The sequence below is a fragment of the Pristis pectinata genome, chromosome 17 (genome assembly GCF_009764475.1).
Source record: "Pristis pectinata isolate sPriPec2 chromosome 17, sPriPec2.1.pri, whole genome shotgun sequence".
Lineage (NCBI taxonomy): Eukaryota > Metazoa > Chordata > Chondrichthyes > Rhinopristiformes > Pristidae > Pristis > Pristis pectinata.
Window position 1 is genome coordinate 34,156,206 of NC_067421.1, and position 20,132 is coordinate 34,176,337.

The 20,132-nt window shown below is 38.7% G+C and overlaps 1 protein-coding gene across 1 annotated transcript in view; it reads right to left on the bottom strand.

Moving 5' to 3' along the window:
* LOC127579200 (T-box transcription factor mls-1-like) overlaps positions 1-18,901 on the bottom strand; it is a 31,808-nt gene extending 12,907 nt beyond the window's left edge. The window contains exons 1-3 of the mRNA XM_052031807.1: positions 17,801-18,901; positions 3,656-3,806; positions 2,494-2,616 (exon numbers count right to left, since the gene is read on the bottom strand). Of these exons, the coding sequence (XP_051887767.1) occupies positions 2,494-2,616; positions 3,656-3,806; positions 17,801-17,916 (390 nt within the window). The 5' untranslated portion in view covers positions 17,917-18,901. The remainder of the gene's footprint in view (positions 1-2,493; positions 2,617-3,655; positions 3,807-17,800) is intronic.
* Between the last annotated feature and the right edge of the window lie 1,231 nt (positions 18,902-20,132).

Here is a 20,132-nt window from a genome sequence, read left to right on the forward strand (position 1 = left end):
ACTTTGGAATTGAGAATGATTGCTTGTACTCCAGCTTTGTGGGTTTTGAGGTGGCTGATGAGGCCAATGTGGAAACCACAGACTCTTCCACACATGGAGCTGGAGGTGCCTGATGGTGGGCAGTAGTTTCAGAAGAGGTGCACTAATTCTGATGCTTATGCAGGGCTTCTAAGTGGTGCCGATGTATGGACTTAAGGTTCTCAATGTCATCCCAAATGCTCCTTCTCCACGTTGAGCAGTCATGGGCCAGATATTCCCAGGAGTCCAATGCTGAACTAGTTTCTTTTCCCCATTTTGGAAGATTTGTTACCTCAGTTTTCTACAACTTGCTTCTCAAAGGACATTTGAAATACTGCTTCTAAAATCTGTGCTATCTTCCCTCTGATTTTTCATTCAATTTTAACCTGCGGTCCTGAGTGTTGTCATTGGACTGAAGCCTTAAATGTGATGTGTCCTTAAATATTGACACTTGGTTTATTCAGGCAATTTTCCCTATAAATAAGGGGAAAGGAATATATAATTGTCGCATAAAAATAAGACCAAAGTACATGAGTTTAAAATGGGTCAGGGATACATTTATATGCCCTGATCCAATTTTCAGCTAAAAACTGTACTTGATGATGAACTACTTACCCCTCCCCCACCATTATAAGACCATGGGAATTTGATTAATGAAGAGGAGAGAGAGAGAATTTCATAAATGACTAATTTTCATTTAAGCATATAGTTTTGCAGTCTGCTCACATAAAATAAACAGAACAATTAATGTCATTCTTGTCACCTCTGCAAATGCCAACTCAAATGTTCACTTAAGTGCTTGTTAAATTTTCATTGGCTGGACAGCACTGCCAGTAATGTAAATGTCATGTTTCTATGGTCTCTAGTTCTAATGTAAAAAGGATAATTTGTCTCTTTAAAAAAAAATCATTTTGATGCCAAAGCAATATTTATGGGGAGTCATGGTGGTGGGGGGATGCGGGAAGGGGGGGTGGGTGCCAGAGGAGAGGTGGTAGGTGATAATACCAGGGATTAATGGAACATTATTCCAAAAAACAACTTGTTTTTCATTTTGTTATATGTCATATTGTATATTATACCTAAAATAATACAGGTTAAAAAGAATCATGCCATCCACAGCGAATGCTGGAGTTGAAATGTACTGCTTTCCTCCCTAACAGAACAAATATAAGGTTTGCCACAAGTTTTAAATGAAATCAGGTCACTTTAAGAGAAAATAACGTATAATCAATCAGTTGTGACTTCACTGTGTTGTTGAAATCCAGTGCTTCAACAGAACCCACACAATCTGAAACATTGGCAAACAAACCAGAGCTGACATTAGGGAAAGGAAATGTTCAAATCATACAGCCCACCGAGTCCTTGCCAACCATCAAATAGTCATTTACATCAGTCCTACACAAATCCTATGTGATTGTCCCCACACTCTCATCATCTTTTCCAAGACTATACCACTCATTTCCACATTAGGAGCAATTTACAGTGGCCAACTAACCAACAACCCCCACATCTTTGGAATGTGGGAGGAAACTAGAGAACCCAGAGGAAACTCTCACAGGGAGAATGTGCAAACTCATTCAGCACCGAAGGTCATGACTGAGCCTGAGGTTACTGGATCTGTGGGGCAGCAGCTATGTGAGCTGTGCCACTGTGCTGCCCACAGATTATCTGTTTACTTAGTGAGTTGTTACTATCTGAATACCTGAAGGGGAGATGGAAGCCAACTTAAAAAAAGAAATTGCATAAATTCTTTGAGAGTAAATACATGCAAGACAATGATAAAAGATCAGGAGATATGGGTTAATTGGATCACTCCTTCAAAGAACAAGAAGAGAAACAATGGGATAAATAGTTGCCCTCTGTTTAATAACACTTCACAATTTGCCTCAATATCTGTTATTTACAGGTTATTTTTTAATTATAATTTTGATAAAAATAAACAAAATTCCAAAATATTTTTAAATGATCTTTTTCGTCCCTTCATTAAAGTATCTAAATGCTTAAGACACATAATCCTAGCACATGTAGTTCAATCTGAAATCCATAGATGTACTTCCACAATGGTCTAATGGGTACAGCAAACCACCTGATATGATACTGAGCCAGAAAAGTCACAGATTAAAGGTCCAGTCAGTGCTGAATTAGAATGTTAAGTTAACTGACCACAGCCAAGACAATGTCACAACCAATCAATCAGTGTTCCAATACATCATCAATCAATGAGCTCTTATAAAGTACATTTGGATGGATGTTCAGTAGGGACAAGATAGAACATGGCTGCAATGCCCTCCAAGAAATAACAGCCAGTAGCAAGTACAAACTTAAGCATTAGATAATGTTTGCTTAGGTGGGGACTGCTTCCAACCATAGAATTGTCATGCAATTAGAACTGGCACTATTACAAGGAGAGAGAAAGGAAATAAATATAAATACCCCAAACAATATCATCTTGGACTTCTGAAAAAGTAGACTCACCATTCCTTTGTTATCAGTCCCATTTGTTGTGCAGATTTTGAGCAGTTTAAAAGTTATGGGCTTGTCATTCAGCTCAGCTCCAAGGGCTGGTGTATCTGAGTGGATATAAACTCCACTTGATTGCTATACAGGTTTCAGGAGGTAAACAAAAATAGTTCAGAAACATATAGTTAAAGAACAGAGAAAAGCAAATCCACCTCAGCACGTTGTTTAGATCAAGCCCATGATTGTTCTCATGAGACTGAAATTTCTAAGACCCGATGACATGCAGCCCAATGTTTTGAAAGAGGTAGCTATAGAGATAGTGGATGCACACGTTGGCATCTTCCAAAATTCTAAAATAGATCCCTCAGACCATGGATTGCAACCCCAATTCATTGGATTTTTGTGCTTTCTCGATATTTCATTAAAAGCTTAATTGTGTGACAGTTACCACATCAGCCCCAGTGTTACTGCTATTGCTTGTGTTCAAATCCTTTCTGGTAGTGTCACTGTCCTTCCACTCCTGATTCTGATTAACCAATGCTATTGTTAGGTGGGTAAGTTGGTTACATGAAAGCACTGGACATCAGGTCCATTAAGTTTGCCCCATTCAAAAATCCACACCTCCATTCTACTCCCAAACCATGCACTACACTGGAGGGAATCAAAGTACAAGGGCCTCTGTCCAATTAAAGGAAAACATGAGAATTTTTTTCTTCAACTCCTTAAGGCGGTCAAGCAAAGTTCTCTGGAAGACTGTAGTCCCAGTAAATTTTGACATCTAAACTACAGCAGTTAATCCATTCCTCCCCATTTGAGGTAGTCTGATCCAGAGGGCTGTGAAAAGGCTTGATCTCCCACAAACTCCACAAACCAGAATGTGCTGGAAATATATCTCCTCCAAATAGAATGAGGTATTATTTCCATTCCGGCCTTTCAAAGCCATCTGCATGCACAATGAATCTATATCAAATTAATTGGATGATGATTCTCTACTTTTGTAATACTGGCAATGTAACAAATTTTGCTAATTTTTATAATAAAATTACATGGTGGTAGTAAATTCCTCAACTACTTTTCCCTTGCTACCTTCCTCTGTCAATCCCCACTCTAACTCCCATTGTCCACTAGTTCACTTCATTTTGAATAGTTGTTCATTTTTATAGTCACAATATCCTACCTGCTGTCGAGCTGGAGCAGATGGGCACCAGCCCCGCTCCTCTGTGTAGGAGTAGCGCTGATCACTGCTTGACTCCATATCCACCATAAGTGTGTATGACTTTTCTGGATCTAAACCATGCAGTGTGATGACAATAGGGGGGAACAAACATCTGTGGAATAAAACAAATACAGAATTCACTCTGCTTGCAAAATACTAAACATATGTAAAACAAAAGGTTATTTCTTTGTAACATAATTTGTTTCCTGTACTATCCCCATATCCCCTGATTCCAGAAATTTATGAATGTTTGTTTTGGATGAACTCAGGGACTGAGTGTTTACAGCCATCCTGGACAGAGAATTTGAAAGATTCACTACCCTCTGAACAAAGAAATTTCTTCTTATCTCTCTCCTAAATAATTTGCCCTTTATTTAGAGAATGTGGTCCCTGATTCTATACTCCTCAGTCAGGGGAAACATCTTCCTTCCATCCAGCTTGCTAAACCTTGTGAGATTATTATGTTTTAATGAAATCACATCTCATTCTTTTGAACACCAGAGAATAGTGACCTAGTCTATTCAGTCTCTGCTCATGGGGTAAGCCTGCCATCCCAGGAACCAGTCTCGTGAATCTTCTTTGCACTCCATCTATAGCAAAAACATTTTTTTTAGGTAAGGAGATCAAAAATATACATTATTTTCCAGGTACACGACACTTGTTTTAAATATAACCTTGACTGAGGAAATCTTTGGAATTATCTTTCAAGAGGGCACTGGTTGCCTTACTGTGCTTAATGAGCTCTTCTCCATTCTTGTCTTTTAGCAGGGTGGTCCTTGAGTGTTTGGTCTATAGATAGTCTTAAGATTCTTGCATTTTGTGGTTGTCGACTTGATGCTGGATCATGTACAGGCAATTTACACTATCCAAAATGGAGTTCAGGATATGGAGCACCAGGATCCTTGTGGGCAACACTCTAAACAGCAGATGTAAATGTTGCATCTTGGAACCTCAGACTCTTTAACATTGAGATCACAGCCCTGGTTGAAACTCAGTGGTCAAGAGAAAACCAGCTCAAGGTACAAGGTCACAGGTACATCTTCTGAAAGGGCCAATTGGAAGAGAAATTCTGTTTTGCCATCAGCAATGAATTAGTCTGGTGTCTTCGTGACTTCTTCTGGGATAAGAAAGCACCTCATGACCCTTTGGCTTCCTCTCCCAGCACACTACTACCATTGTGAGCACATGCCCCATCCAACTTTGTGCAATCTTAAGCTGATTCTATTTGCTGATTTTGATGTTAATGTTGGAAAGAACACAAACCTCTGAAAAGATATGACTGGCAAAAAAAGGCTGACTACAATGGAATCTTCCCCTGATGAAATGCTTAGGGCTTGGAACTTATTATGACCAACACCCTATTTTATCAGAGAAACAAGTTCGTATGCTAACACCCATTGGCAAATATCAGCTTTAGCTTCGTCCTCCTCTGTCCTCATCTAAATGAATTCCAAGCCCAGCATCAAGATGTACTCTTCTTCCACCATCTCTGCCTCCATGCCATTTCTTTGGCCAAGAGTCTTCACCATAAACTGTGGACCCTTTCTCCTGTCTCTAGAATTCCTGATCCATTTGAACTCCTCCCATAAGCAGAAAATTGTTTCTCTTACCACAAATTCTGCCTAACCTCCTCAGTGTTTCCAGCAATTTTTCTTTTTATTTCAGAGTGCCAGTTTTTATCTTTACAATACTCTAGTTGTGTGGCCAGATCAGTGTTTATAAAGATTCATCTGGACTTCCTTGGTGTCCATCTATTTATAGAGCACAGACAGGATTCTGTATACTTTTTTAACCGTTTTCTCAAGCTGCCGTGATTCTCTGAACTATTTCTGAATACTATGTTTGAGTTCTCTCTGTTCCTGTACCTCTTTTAAAATTGTGCCTCCAGTTTATCTTGCCTCTTCTCATGCTTCTTTCTGAAATGAACCATTTCACATTCTTCAGCATTAAATTTCATTTGCCATTTAAGTGTCTGTTTATTCCACTACCTATCTATATCCTCCTGAGGTCTACTACTATCTTCCTCACAGTTCAGTAGTCTTCCAAGTTTTATGTGATCTGTACACTGGAGTCCAAGTCATTAATGCATATTGAGAAAAGTAGTGGTCCTGGTAATGACCCTAGGGAGTGCCATTGTACACTACTGGTCTCTTTTTAATTAATATACAAATACCCAGTGTTATCAAAAGGTTCTGCTTCAATGATTAAATTTGTGAATTTTATTCAGAGCTTCTGTTCAGAACCTCCATCCAAATATGATTGATAATGTGAACTTTAAAATATTTGATAGTGTTTTAAAAATGATAGCTTTTGAGTTTGGAATATAAACCTGAGGGAAAAAATGCTGCTGGTTTTATGTAGCAAATTAAGATATTTTAGAAGACTTTAAGGTCTGATCTGATTTATTTATTTTCAATTATATATTAAATTCTCTTACTTTGTTGACTATATCCACAGATGATTATCTAGTATAAAATAACCTGTACACTGATTTTTGCTTTCAAAGCGAAATCAGATAAACTAGGAATTGATTGTGGGACTTTTCTCATCAGTATAGTTCACTTCTGCATTAAGTATACCAACTATGAGGTATCATGGTAAGTGACAATATCCCTTTAACTTATCCTATGGACAGTGTTAGTGATGCAGTTTGCATAATGATAATTTTATTTGACTTGGTGTCTTCCGTGTATGCACATATAAGTTCCATGACTATCATTGGAATTTTTTTTTGTTACAGTTGAATGATTTTTATGCTTAGAGCTAGTAGTTTGAAGATAAACAACTCTAGATTTCAAAGACATATTAGGCACTTGTGTATCAAATGGCTCTATGAAATACTGCAAAAATAATCTATAATCCCTCTTTACAGCAAGCTGGACTGGGGACAAGAAGAGGAAAAAAAAACAAAATGGTCCAATTTGTCACACTCAGATTACTAGTTTTGCTCATCAATTGTGGTACTACATTAACAATGCTTCAGGGAAGGAAGAAGCACAATACAAACAAGCACATCACCAAGGTTTTTAGGAACCAGAACACTCCTAGCCCAAAAGGCTGATTCTTCATTGATAAATCAAATGACCCACCTTTTCATCGTATGCTTTAATCTTACTTTTGTTAAAAATACATCAAAATTACCTTTGTTTTGCAGAATGAAACAGCAGAGCAGCTAAATTAGTTTGAAGGCTGAATATGAAATATCCTCAGCCTTTAATTTATTGACCTCAGGATTACCATCTGTGGGGATGTAGAGAGGACAGCTCAAATATCTTGTCACATCTTATCCCTCATTTTGTCAGAGTACCAAAAAGCATTTACAACATTCCAGCCCACTAACATATGGAGCTGCTGACCTCTGTCATTATCAAAAATGAGTGACATTTGCCCCTCTATCCTTGAAGGCTTTAAGTAATGATATGAATTCATTGTAGAGCCCAGTGCTGTGCGTGTGTAAGAAATTTCATACTTTCAAATATGCTTAGCCAGTTGCTTTAACTGACAGAACTTAAGGTTTTTATTTTCCCTTAATTCCAGGTACTCAAGATTCAATATAGCATACTTTCACAAAGTTTCATCAGCTTTTGTAACGGGAAAATTATTTACTCTCTGGAGTGGAATAGAAATGATCTAATGAAAAATCTCACCTGAAACACTGATATATCTTTTATTAGAGGGGAGGAGAGGATACAGATCATTTTACTTAAAATTTCCAGCATTATTTTATTTTCTTTTTATCTTTGCTATTGATATATTTTAATAATAGTCAAATGGACTCTGAACCCTGGAGCCACTCTTCAGTTTTTAGCCACATTTTCCTTATCCTGTTTATTGCCATATTCCTAAGAGTACACAAAGTAGATAGTGCAAAACAGGAAGTATGTAAAAATAGTAATGAATATAATGAGCTTCGTGAGTCAAAAATAAAAGCAAAATGAAGCTTTGCCCTTCAAAATCCTTTCAGAAGGTTTTGAGTATTTTTAATTCTTTTGTTTGTATCTGGGTGTCACCAGCATAACTGCCATTGAGGCAGCGGTGAACTGTTTTTATGAACACCTGCAGTTCTTCTGGTGAAGGTACTCCCATAGTGCCTTGGGTATGGCGTTCCAGGATGTAGACTTAGCGACAATATTTTTCTAAAGATGGCGCACAACATGCCCTTGCTGTCCTGTCCTTCTTATTGGTGGAGGTTGTGGGTTTGAGAGGAGCTATCAGAGTAGCCTAGGTGAATAAATGCGATACATTTTGTAGATGGTACACATGGTAGCACTGCACTACTGGTGGAGAATATCCCATCACACTTCCAATTTGTAGATAGTGGAAAAGCTTTGGAAGGTCTGGAGATGAGTCACTCACCACAGGATACCCAGTCTCTAACGTGCAATTGTAGCCACATCATTTATGTGGCTGCTCCAGTTTAGCTTCTGGTCAGTGATGGCCCCTGATGATGTTGATGGTGGGGGATTGGCGATTGAAGTGCCATTGAATGTAAGGGGTAGGTGGTTATACGTTCTCTTGTTGGAGATAGTCATTGACTGGCACCTTTGTGGCATGAATGTTACTTGCCACTTATCAGCCAATGCCTGTATCTTGTCTAGGTCATTCAGCATGCAAATATAGACTTGTTCATTTGTTGAGGAGCTGTGAATGGAATGAACATTATGCAGTCATCAGCAAACCTCCCCGGCTTTGACCTTGTGATGGAAGAAATGGAAGGAAGGTTATTGATGAAGCAGCTGAAGAAGGTTGGGCCGAGGACTCTGGCCTGAGATCTTAGAATGACAATGATTGACCTCCAGCAACCATAACCATCTTTGTTTGTGCAAAATAAAACTCAACCACTGGAGGATTTTCCCCTTGACGTCCACTGATTTCAGTTTAACTGATGCTCCATGCAGCCACACTTGGTCAATATTGCCTTGATGTCAATGGCAATCACGCTCACCTCACCCTTGTAATTCAGCTCTTTTATTCATGGTTGTGGTGAGCTGGTTGTTGGAGAGTAAGTGCCGCTTGATAGCACTGTTGGTGACAGCTTCTGTCAATTTGCTAAAGTAGATTCATGGGATGGTAAATAGCTGGATTGGATTTGTTGTACTTTTTGTGAACAGGACATACCTAGGCCATTTTCCGAATTGAGGATAGATGCCAGTATTGTACCTGTACTATAACAGGTTGGCTAGAGGAGCAGCTAGTTCTGGAGTGTCCATACTACAGCTAAAACGTTGTATGACCCCATAGCCTTTGCTGTATCTCAGCCTTTTCTTGATAGCACATGAAGTGAATTGATTTAGTTAAAAGCTGACTTCTGCGATGCTGAGTATCTCAAGAGGAAGCCAAGATGGATCATTTATTCAACATTTCTATTAGACTAAGGTGGGAGGGAAAACAAATGAAAAAGGAATAGAGTAAAAGAAATTGGAGGATGCAGAAAGGTAAGTAAGCAAAAATTGTTTACATTTGTTTATTTAAAATTATTTCTAAGTATCTAATTTTTGATTTGGGAAATTAATAAAGCTACTCTTGTAATATGAATGACTTAATAAACATACCCCACATTTAATATTTTAATACTTACTGAACATTTTTGTTCAGTTCATGGAGACCACAATTTAGTTGCATTCTGTCTGCCATTTCTTGCTTAATTGATTGAAGTATTCTTGCATGCTGATTATTTGATTTGATTTGTCTCTTGCATACATAAATTGGTGTCATCAGCAATATGTATTGAAAATATTCTAGTGGATCTGGAAGGCTTTCCTTACAGCATGCAATTTCTTTTCTAACAGCAGGGGTGTTATACAATATATTCTATTGCTAGGGTAGAGCTTTGCTCAAGTCAGCTTATTCTTTTAAGATCAAAATTCTAGTTTCTTTATTTGTAAACATAACATAACATCACTAAATGGCATAAATGCTGCTTGGTCAAGGAACTTTGTAGATTGAAATGTATTTGTTAATTTAAGCTTTTAGCTGAACACAGAACATTTAAGACTTTTGTAACAATTTGTGATGTCAGTATGACAACATTTTAATATACCAACAAATTACTCATGTTCTCACTAATATTAAGTCAAATGGAGAATGCATTATCCTGCTGCTAAAGTAAATCTGTATCCCTTAAGGCCACTGTCTAACTGCTGTTGAATAAACACTAAGTCTGAATTTAATTGCCATTGAGACTGTGAGTCATAATGCTGGTTTTCCTTTTGGTGAGATAAGTTGGAGGGTATATATTTTCCCTTGTTGAATGATTGCTTTTCCTTATGCTTGTGTATACCAAGTGTAAGGTTGAAAGTTGACTGTAGATTCTAAAGGAAATACCTGGCATGTGACTTTTTGGAATATTATTGGCACATAGATATACAGGAAGTACTTTCTAAGACATGTATAAATAGTATAAATGGAAAGGGTGCTGCAGAACTCAACCATTCACACCTCCAGATGATGGTGCTTCCATTTATCACTGCCTGCTTCCCGTTCAATTTTCAATGCAGCTAGCTAGTTATCAATTAATTCCCTAAGCTTTAACCTTTAAAAAAATCAATATTCTATGTATTTAATTTATCCATCTTTTTCCTGCCACAAATCAATTCAGTTTTTTTAGTTCTAGACTAGGTGCTTCTAATTTTGATTCACTAGATAATTTCTATAGGACAAGTTCTACAGGGCATATGCCGCAGCACTTAGGAACATAAGAAAACTTTAAAAGCATGCTATTCATCCCATTATTCCATTCCCTTATTAAGGCATTATGTACCTTTTATTAGGTTCACATTTAACATTGGAGAAATTCTGTAAAGCATCCAAGGACATAATTATATACATCATAACATAAAACAAAAAATGCTGGAAATACAAAGTTAACTTTTCGGGTTGATAACTTTTCGTCATGAATTCTGTTTCACACTCTACAGAAGTTGTCTGCCCTGCTGAGCTTTTCCAGCATTTTCTGTTTTATTTCAGATTTCCAGCATCTGTAATAAATTGCTTTTTGATAATTATTCTGGGAATTAGTTAGTACAATTTGTTCACTAATTTTCTCCAAGACCTAGAGAAGCAATATTTAACTCAAATCAGACTGATGGCGTTTTTTTTTAATGGTTTTAAGTATCCCATTGTATCCTGAAGTACGTAGTGTATTCAGTCCTTGGTAACAGGAAAAATAATAATTTGACTCAAATTGGCTATTTCAATCAGAAAGATCATTGCCAAGAAAGAGTTTGTATTATAAATATCACATTGTAGGAGGAGCAGAAAGTTATCACTATTTTATTTACCAACTTTATTTACTTTTCCAAACGTATGAACTTATTGCTAAGATAATGCATTTTTCCAGATTTCACGAGGCTAAATAAGGAGAAATCATGCACTATTGAGGAGGAAATAAGCTTCAGGGGCCAGATAATCTTTCCTCATTTTTATGCTCTTAAAGTTAAGAGTTGCGTTAGCTGAGATAAGTCAGCTAACTTAGCACTAATCATTTTCTTTCAAATTTGGCACATTATTGCTTTGTACAGCTTGGCTAATTGTTATAAGAACTCACTGAAACATCAAGTGAGCAGGGAATGCCCTTCTGAAATATGAGATGATGTTAAAGTATCTGTACTCTACATCTCAACTATGTCAGACATTAAAGGGAATGGTTGTTATTCAAAACTTGGTGCCAAAATGGGAACAATGTTCCATTTGAGAGACATAGATAGGGTAAACAGCTAGAATTTTTTTCCCAGGGTAGAAATGTCAAATATTAAGGGGCACATCTTTAAGGTGAGAGGGGGAAAGTTTAAAGGGCATGTGTGAGGCAAGTTTTTTTTTCCACAAAGAGTGGTAGATGCCTGGAATGTGCTGCTAGGAGTGGTAGTGGAAGCAGATACGATAGTGGCATTCAAGAGGCTTTTAGAAAGGCACATGAATATACAGAGAGTGGAGGGATGTGGATCATGTTCAAGCAGAAAGGATTAGTTAAAGTTGGCATTATGCTCGGCACAGACATTGTGGGCTGAAGGGCCTGTCCTGTGCTGTATTGGTCTATATTCTCAGCACTGAATTTCCTTACCTTAAGGGAACAAAATTCACTTACATAGAAAGAAGGTATAACTGTGCCATGGATAAAATGCAATGTTGCTCCATTTGACTAATACCAGAGATACGAAGATTTATTTAAAATAGATCTGAGAAGTTGAACATTAATGTGTACAAAGCTTCGTGTGTAAGATGTGAAAGAGCAAATAATGAACAATAATTTAAACTAGTCAGTGAATTAGTAACAGGAGAATGTAATTTTAAAATTAATATGAGAAACAAAAAGAGGGAGGTTGAAGGATTTTGTTTTGCAAAAATAATTTTGCAAGTAGCTAGCAAATCTAGTTAAATCAAATTTAAAAATGAGTAAGGCCAGTGATTAAAGAAATGATTCAGAAAACAAGAGAACACGGGATACAATATCTAGACTGCTGAGTTAACACAGGTACAAAGGGTCAAAAACAAATTCAAAAAAAGACGCAAGAATTCATATATCTCCATAAATAAAAAACACACTCAGATCATAGGCCAGTTAATATAAATTCATCACCAGCTCTGCTATGTAAGGGGAAAGAAGTTAAAAATTATTGGAAATGTAACCTATTGACATGGAATACAACCATCAATGGCCTTTGAAATATTCAGAATAATCAACTCATTAATGACTCTAAAATGCCATACATAATGTTCAATTGAGCCTACAATGTTATTATTCAGCAAAGAAAAGTGTATGGAGGAGGAAATCTCCCTGCAGTTGTGAAAAACAGCAGCCCTAAGTGGAGTAAAGGCTATGTAATTTGAACAATTTTCCATTTGTCCTGTAGATTAGCTCTACTCCAGTAGAGTTGGAATTAATGTATAGTATGGTGGCAAGAAAGATTGAGAAACACTGTCTATCTCCAACCATTGGGAGCCTCAAAGCATTCATCATAGTTGCTCTGAAGTGCATCATAATTAGTACCTCTGAAAGGACTCCTAGGTTCTCTATTAGAAAAAAACAGTTCTGGTTTCATTACAACTACCAGGAGATCCAAGAACTAACTAACCAGAAAAGCAAGGCATTCTTGGATTGGAAACTCCAATATGACTCAGAGGAAAAGAACATCTCTGCAGACACCTGAAGGCTGAGATCCAGCAAAAAAATTCCCATGATCCATAGATGGTACACGGAAAGAGCATAGGTGATCCAGCAACTTATAGCTGATAACCACAACAGACATGGATTCTTCAGGGCTTTAAAGACCACTTATAGCCAAAACATCTGAAGGCCACCCTGTTGAACACCAAGAACAGAGGAAAGCTCAAGAACAGAGGAAAGCTCAAGAACAGAGGAAAGCTCAAGAACAGAGAAGCAATCTGAAATCACTCGAGGAAATGCTTTGAAGGACTCCTGAGATTCTGTCCTTGATTTGAATGTTCCTGACTTCATTCCACAGGAAACTATTCAGTCCAACCTTGCCACCACCCCAGACCAACAACAAGTTGAAAAGATTATATGTCAATTGAAAAATGACAAGGCCAAGCAAGGCAGATGGATGCCTGCAGAAGCTTTAAGACATGACAAAGAGGAACTTCAAACACAAATTCACAGCCTCATTCATTTCCCACATCTGGGAAGTAGAAAGATGTGCCAGGGAACTTCAGGGATATAATAAATTGTCAAGGAAGGAGACAAATCTGATTACAGAACTACAGGAGGGAAAGTCAGCATCAGCGTCCTCCTCAAGCACCTCCTTTCAGTGCTAGAGCTGCTCCCCAAATGACATTGTGGCATTCCATCCATCTAGAGGCACATAGTGTGACACGTCTCAGAAATGTAGTATGCAGCATCAACCACAAAACACAGCCTCACAAAAGCCTTTGGGCCCCTTAATTGTCCTGTGTGCTTGGTAATAGTCAGAAAGAAACTCTGAACTTGATAATATCTATACTTTATGCAGTTTGGAGACCTCCATTTTCCAGTTAGAGCCAAGTTATAAACTGAGCCGACATAGCAATTAATTTCAGAGCCCTAATTGTGGAGAGAAATTACCAGGGTTCTTACTCCTGATGGTGTTTCCATGACTGACAAGGGAATACATTTAAGGTTTGAATTTAAAATTTAAGGTTAGAATGTGGCATTCACTGCCACAAATCCTCATTGAAGTAGGTTTCATAAGTGAATGAAATTAATTTAAAAAGAAGTGAATGGAGAGTCAGTCTAGAACAGGCTTGGTTGAATTAAAACACTGACACAGATTTGAAAGGCTGAATGACAATTTTCAGTCCTGAAATGCCCTATATTCTGTTCATTTTTAAAGCCAACTTGAAATATATCAAAACCTGTCAACAATTTCAAAAAGTTTGCAGTTTCTAAATGGTTTACAACTGCAATATGGTACCGATTATGAACCAGCACTTACATGGGCTTCATAATGCAAGATTAACCCATCATTCCTTATTTAAATCAGAGATAGTCAAACGTAAGTATCTAAGAACCTCAAAAGGGAATATAAATGCTGAAGGCTCAATAACAATACTGCATTTCTAGGGATCAGAGGCAATGTTCCCTAAGGAATCTTCGGAATATTATTTCATACGATGCATTCCTGCTAATTTGACTAACTTTCAAATGTTGAAATTGATTGGTTGTAACATTGAAAAAATAGTAACAATTGAGTATTCAATAAAGTAGTTGAATCCCTAAAATCTACCTGAACCATCACTCTCCCACATCTACTCCCTAAACCTCAGTTCATAAAAGTAATTCACCCTTTCTAGACTCCATTCACAAACTTACTGTATACTTTGCAGACTCAACTTAAGTCTTTCCTTATCTCATGGAACTCCCCATCTTTTCTCTCCCCCAATGCAATTCCTTCTTCACCCTCAAGTCAGTCTCTAATTTTACTCGCAATTCACCCAGAAAACCTTTCTACACCCCTGATGTTCCTCTCTCAACTTCACTCCCTAATTGCACCTCCCTTAATTCCACTGGTCTCAACATCTGCCCTATTTTTCTTCCCAACACTGTGGTCCATTGCTCTTCACTTTATTCTCTCCTCCTTCCTCACCATTGTTCCCAGTAATTTACTTCCTTCAGAGCCATTCCTACCTGTTGAGTGATTCTATTGATTCAATACTGAGACCCTCCATTTACACAAGAATTCCCACCAACAGTCTACAGGATATGAAATCACTTACATTAACAGCAGGAGCCTAAGTTCAAGCTAATTTTTGTCAACAGATACTTACATGTGAACATGGTGTCCAAAACATTGATATAAGAACATACAAAATGAAAGAAACAATTGGATGTACAGCCACCATTCAATGTCATAGCAGATCCTTTACCTCAGGCACATCTTATCTCCCTGATCAGCATATCATTCCCTTTCCTTAATATCTATGCTGGCTAATTAAGTGATGCTGGAAATGTCCCAAGTTTTTCCCAGCCAATCTGAAAAGTCTATTGATGCTTATTGTCTAAGTTTCCAAGTGGTGACTTGGGCAAATATCAGAAGATAGTGAAACTGTAAACCAGGAACTGTAAACTAGGAATTAAAAAAAACTATCTTTGAGAAATAATTGGGGGTTGGGGGGGAAGCTGTTCTACTCTTTTGTGTTTGCCAAGTTAAAGACAAAATGCAATTACTAAGATAAATAGTGCCAGTAACTTGTAATTTAAAAGCTCTTATATAAAGATATTGTGATTGATTAAAATAATGGTGAAGGCCTTTCAAAGTTGATTGTCTGGATTCCAGAAATTTCTTTCTTCTGCAGCTGTGCAGCATTTACAAAGTAAATCAATAAATGCATGGAGTGCAGATGATCTTGTTTCACAATTGTACTCATGTGGGTCAAGACGGTCTTTAAAGAAGTGCATTGCTCCTGCTAGGAAAAACACTGAAGTGGGGTAATGGTAGCGACAGCATAGACCAGTTTAGCTACTGTGATAGCTGGATATAATTACATCAGCCAGTGTGGTGCTGAGTCACATACAACAGAAACATCATGTTCAATTTCTAACTCTGCTGCATTTGCTGATTTAAGCCATGGCATTGTTATTTACAGATGTCTTATGTGTGTTGAGTTAGGGAAGGGGAGAAACAATTGGCAAGGATACCAGCTTCTGGTATTCACCAATAATTATTGCTGGAAATTTATAGATCAGTGGTGAATAGCCTGTCAACGTTCACTGTCCAAATTCAGAAATTTAAAAAATGTCCATGAGGTTCTTAACAACATGGAGGCAAGAAGCTGAGTGACCCTACTACTGTTCTTTAACTTTACCACCCCATTTGCCATGAGTGGCTGAGCTCACTCTGGGACTTTCCACCAAGCGTCATAATGTGCCACTATTTAACACAAAACTCGACTTTTTTTTGGCCACATTATTTAATTATTTTGATTTTCGTCTCTCCCCTGTTATTCTCACAATCTGTTTTCCAGTTAAGAAGTCAGCCATCTTACTGTTAAACCAGTGTCACTCTTTAACCTGCCACTAAGAATTGAAGACCAGTGGTGGCATCCAAATCCCCAAGAATGTACTATTCCTTGAAAAATCTTGATCAAATGCTTCCCCAAATACAGCAAAAATAAGAAGATGATCTTTGTTGTTCTTGTTTCACTGGAAGACTCTTAGCTAACATGTCATTCAGGATTGCTGAACAAGAATTCTTACTGTATATTTTGCTGGTATTATTTTCTCCCTCTACACCTTCCTCACGAAACCACTGACTCATTGCTACGAAGCAGTTCAAATGAGGTGCAACTACTCATTTTCTGCGCGTTCCGTTTCGGCTGGACAACACTCACAACAAAACTCCATCTATCATTCACCTGCCTCTCAGCCTGTCATCTTTCACCTCTCTTCAGTCCACCAATCATCTCGGACTCCTGCCTCATCACTCCTCCTCCTCTTTACACCGGCCATCTGCTGTCTCCACTCTCAGTCCTGATGCAGGGCTTCGACCCGAAACGTCGACATTTCCCCCCCCCCCCCCCCCCCCCCCCCCACACAAATGCTGTTCGACCCGCTGAGTTCTTCCATCAGGTGGTTTGTTGCTCCATATTCCAGTTTCTGATGTCTCTTGTGTCTCCATACTGAAAACAATCATTTCTTCCAGTGTCCACACTCAATTTACTGAGGGATCACCCAAACAGGAACTTTGCCCATTTTCCCTAAAATTGCAGCGCTTCAGCTGAAATCATCTAATTTAGCACAGAATAAATCAGCCTGGATTTATAGCGAAATTAGTCATTGGGGAAGCTAATGCTGAGATTATTGTGTTACAAATGTGCAGAGGTATGTACCTAAGAAGGGCCACCTGATGACAGTATCTGTAAAATAGGTACGTCGTTAAAGGGGGTAGGTCATCAAGGTCAGAAATGGACTGATTTTGATATTAACCTGAAAGTCTCACAATTTGGAATATCCCACCCCAGGAAAGAAGTTTACAATCTGTCATGTGGGCCATTGGGCAAACCACACTCCAGCAGGCGTCATCTACAAATATCTTGCAATTAAGACAGCGAAAAATCCCAAGGCGCTTAATCTTGTGTAAACTGAACTCTTGCTGTGTAGGTTCTTTTCCCTGCTTTCATACAGATCCATGGATAGTGTTAGCACATCCTTCTTCTGTGAATTGACTTCGATAACCATGGAGAATATCACACCTTAGGCGAATCTATCTTCCCTGAGATCTCCGTTTGGGTTTACTGAGGCAGGAACCCAGACTGATTTCTAACTCATTAGCCTTGAAGCACCAGTGGCGTGAAAACACGACAAGAATTCCGCTCATCGTGATTATAAAAATTACATTTAAAAAACCTTCCAAGAAAAAAAGAATTTTAATCAGTTTAGCTTTTGAGATCCCATTTGAGATTAAAAATGTCAAATATGTGTTTTTGCTTCTCGCGGTTAAAATTACTTCCCCCCCACCCCCCGCCACAGAATTTAAAATTAGTAATTGCCACAGGAGCGATGTTCACGTGGAACCGCACCCCAGCGTGAGTCGGTGTCGCCAGGTGGAGAGGAATAACAAATGTGGATAATAAAATGAGATGGAAAATAAAAGGTTACACTCTCCGTTACTGTACCTTCCTCTGCCTGTCACTATCATCTCGGTGCCCACTGAATGGAACTTGTTCCACAGCAACTCGTTCTCCTTAACCAGTCTGATTACTGGCACCATCCTGGTGGTTTCCAGATCCATGGGAGAGAAAATATATGCTCTAAAAAAATGCTGTTTAGGAAAAGTTTCCACCGTAAAGTTGCTTGGCGATAAGTGCGCCAATCCTTCCGTTTGGGATCACTGGCCGCACATCAGAACGGGAGTCTCAACATCACCACCAGTAAAGAAACCAAAGCTGGACTTTTATCGTTTCCAAAGGTTACACTTGACTTTGCTGAACGTGTTAATCCTTTAGTAATTTTCATCAACAGAGCGTTTTGTTTTAAATATCTCTATCTGTGTTCAAAGCCGGCGGAGCCTCGACGACCATCTAGATGACGCCTCAGTGAGATAAAGCTGCACACACACTGGATGCGGGCGTGATTTTTGTCAGAGAAGGTAGATTCACTGTCAAAGACAAGGCCAGTTGAATAGTCATCGGTCACATTGTGATCTTCGGCGTAAGTGCTGATGCTGCGGTGTGCCTCTTCCGTCTGGATGCTGCTGTTGTCTCCCGTTGCTGCTTTATCTGACCCCCTGATCACTTCTCTCCGGCTGGCTGTCTGCAGGCAGATCCTGGGAGGTTTGGATCTCCTGTCTGTCCCCGGCTGCCAGTCTTTATCCGATCCGATCCGGTCTCGAATCGCCTGGAACTGGTGATGTGATCTCTCATCACAGACCCGTCCCCCCCGGCTCACCTCTCCCTAACACTGTTACCTAAATTTTTTTTTTATTTTTCATCTGACACGCTGCGATCACAAGATCTCTTCCGGGAGCTTCAGCCTCTCTGTTCCCTTCCTTGGGCACCATCGTTTTTCTCTTAATCCAGGTATTTTTATCCAACAGCACCATCCCCTCCCCGCCACAATAATCGCCACAATGTTCTCTCTCTCTCCAGTTCAATCTTCTAAATTGTTGCCTTTTACTTAGATGGAAAAAATATCAAGCAGTCGAGACGGCGTGGTTGGTGCGTGAAGCTCTATCCATCACCCAGTAACGTCCTATTATTATCATCAGGTCAATCAGCTGCTCGGAAAGAGAAAATAAACACTCTTTTCAGCATCTGACGTGTCACTTTCGTCCTCACGCCACAAATTCTGGCAGCAGCAACATGTAACCGCATCTTCACCCAGACCCGAACCAGTTGCACAGTGATGTCAAGTAGCAGCTGGTGCCAGCTAGCTTTGGGATAATATACACTCGCAGCAACCGGCTCCTCGTTGCTCAACCCCTGTTAAAGAGACAGAGCCGTTTGGAGAGTGTTGTTTTGCACGTTGTTTCTTGGAGGGCTGCAAAGAAATTCTAGTCATTAATTCAGAGTGAATTAGGCTAACAGCGGCTTTTTTAAACTTGTGGATCAAGGTTATGCAATTCCAGTGGCGATTTTCAGTGAAATTATTGGGCAATCAATTACCTCCATGCACTTTCTTCCTGTTAATTAGCCTCATTCTCAAAATTTATATTATCTCATTCACACACACACAAAAAGAAAACGATTCAATTAGGCGCAAGAAGTACCATTTACTTTAATGGCCTACTCTGTAGACAAATGGATGAGTTTTATAAAATGGTTAAGTATGTGGTGGAATTCTAATATAAAATCAAAAGAAAAGCTGAAAACACCCAGTATAGCAGACAGTATCTGTGGATAAAAGAAGTCAGGGTTCATATTAATGGTCAATAATAATTTTTCATGGGAATATTTTAATTTGAATACAGAGAGTAGAAAGTTGTGATTCAATGTATTGTTTCAGTATTTCTTTAGGGATGCCTTCATGGAAAATGTTTTATAATTGGGAAAGGTGCAGATTATTTATAGACATAGCTTTTAAAAACATGCATGAGTAGATGAGTGCACCAGAAATTATATATGTGTTAATGCCCAACATAAACTGGAAATTGTTGATCCCACAATATTAGACCTCTACCACCATGGCCTGGATGCTCGCAATGTCTCTGACCTCTTTCACAGATGCACCCAGGGTCTCTGGTGTCCCTTTTGGCTGTTACATGGGCCTCTGGCCTCCCTTTCTGCTGTTTTTAGGATCCTTCCCTCTCCAGTGACTTCTGCAAATTATGACAGCTCAATAGAAAGCAAGTATTATTTTTCTGCAATGTTGTCTGTCTTGTGCGCAGCTGAGCTGCAATTTTTTTGAAATTTATTCTGCAATTTAGATCGGGTCTCAATATTTAACGTATGATTGAAATACTTTTTCAATTACTGAAAGGGCTTCAATTGTAATACTTTGGACAATTCT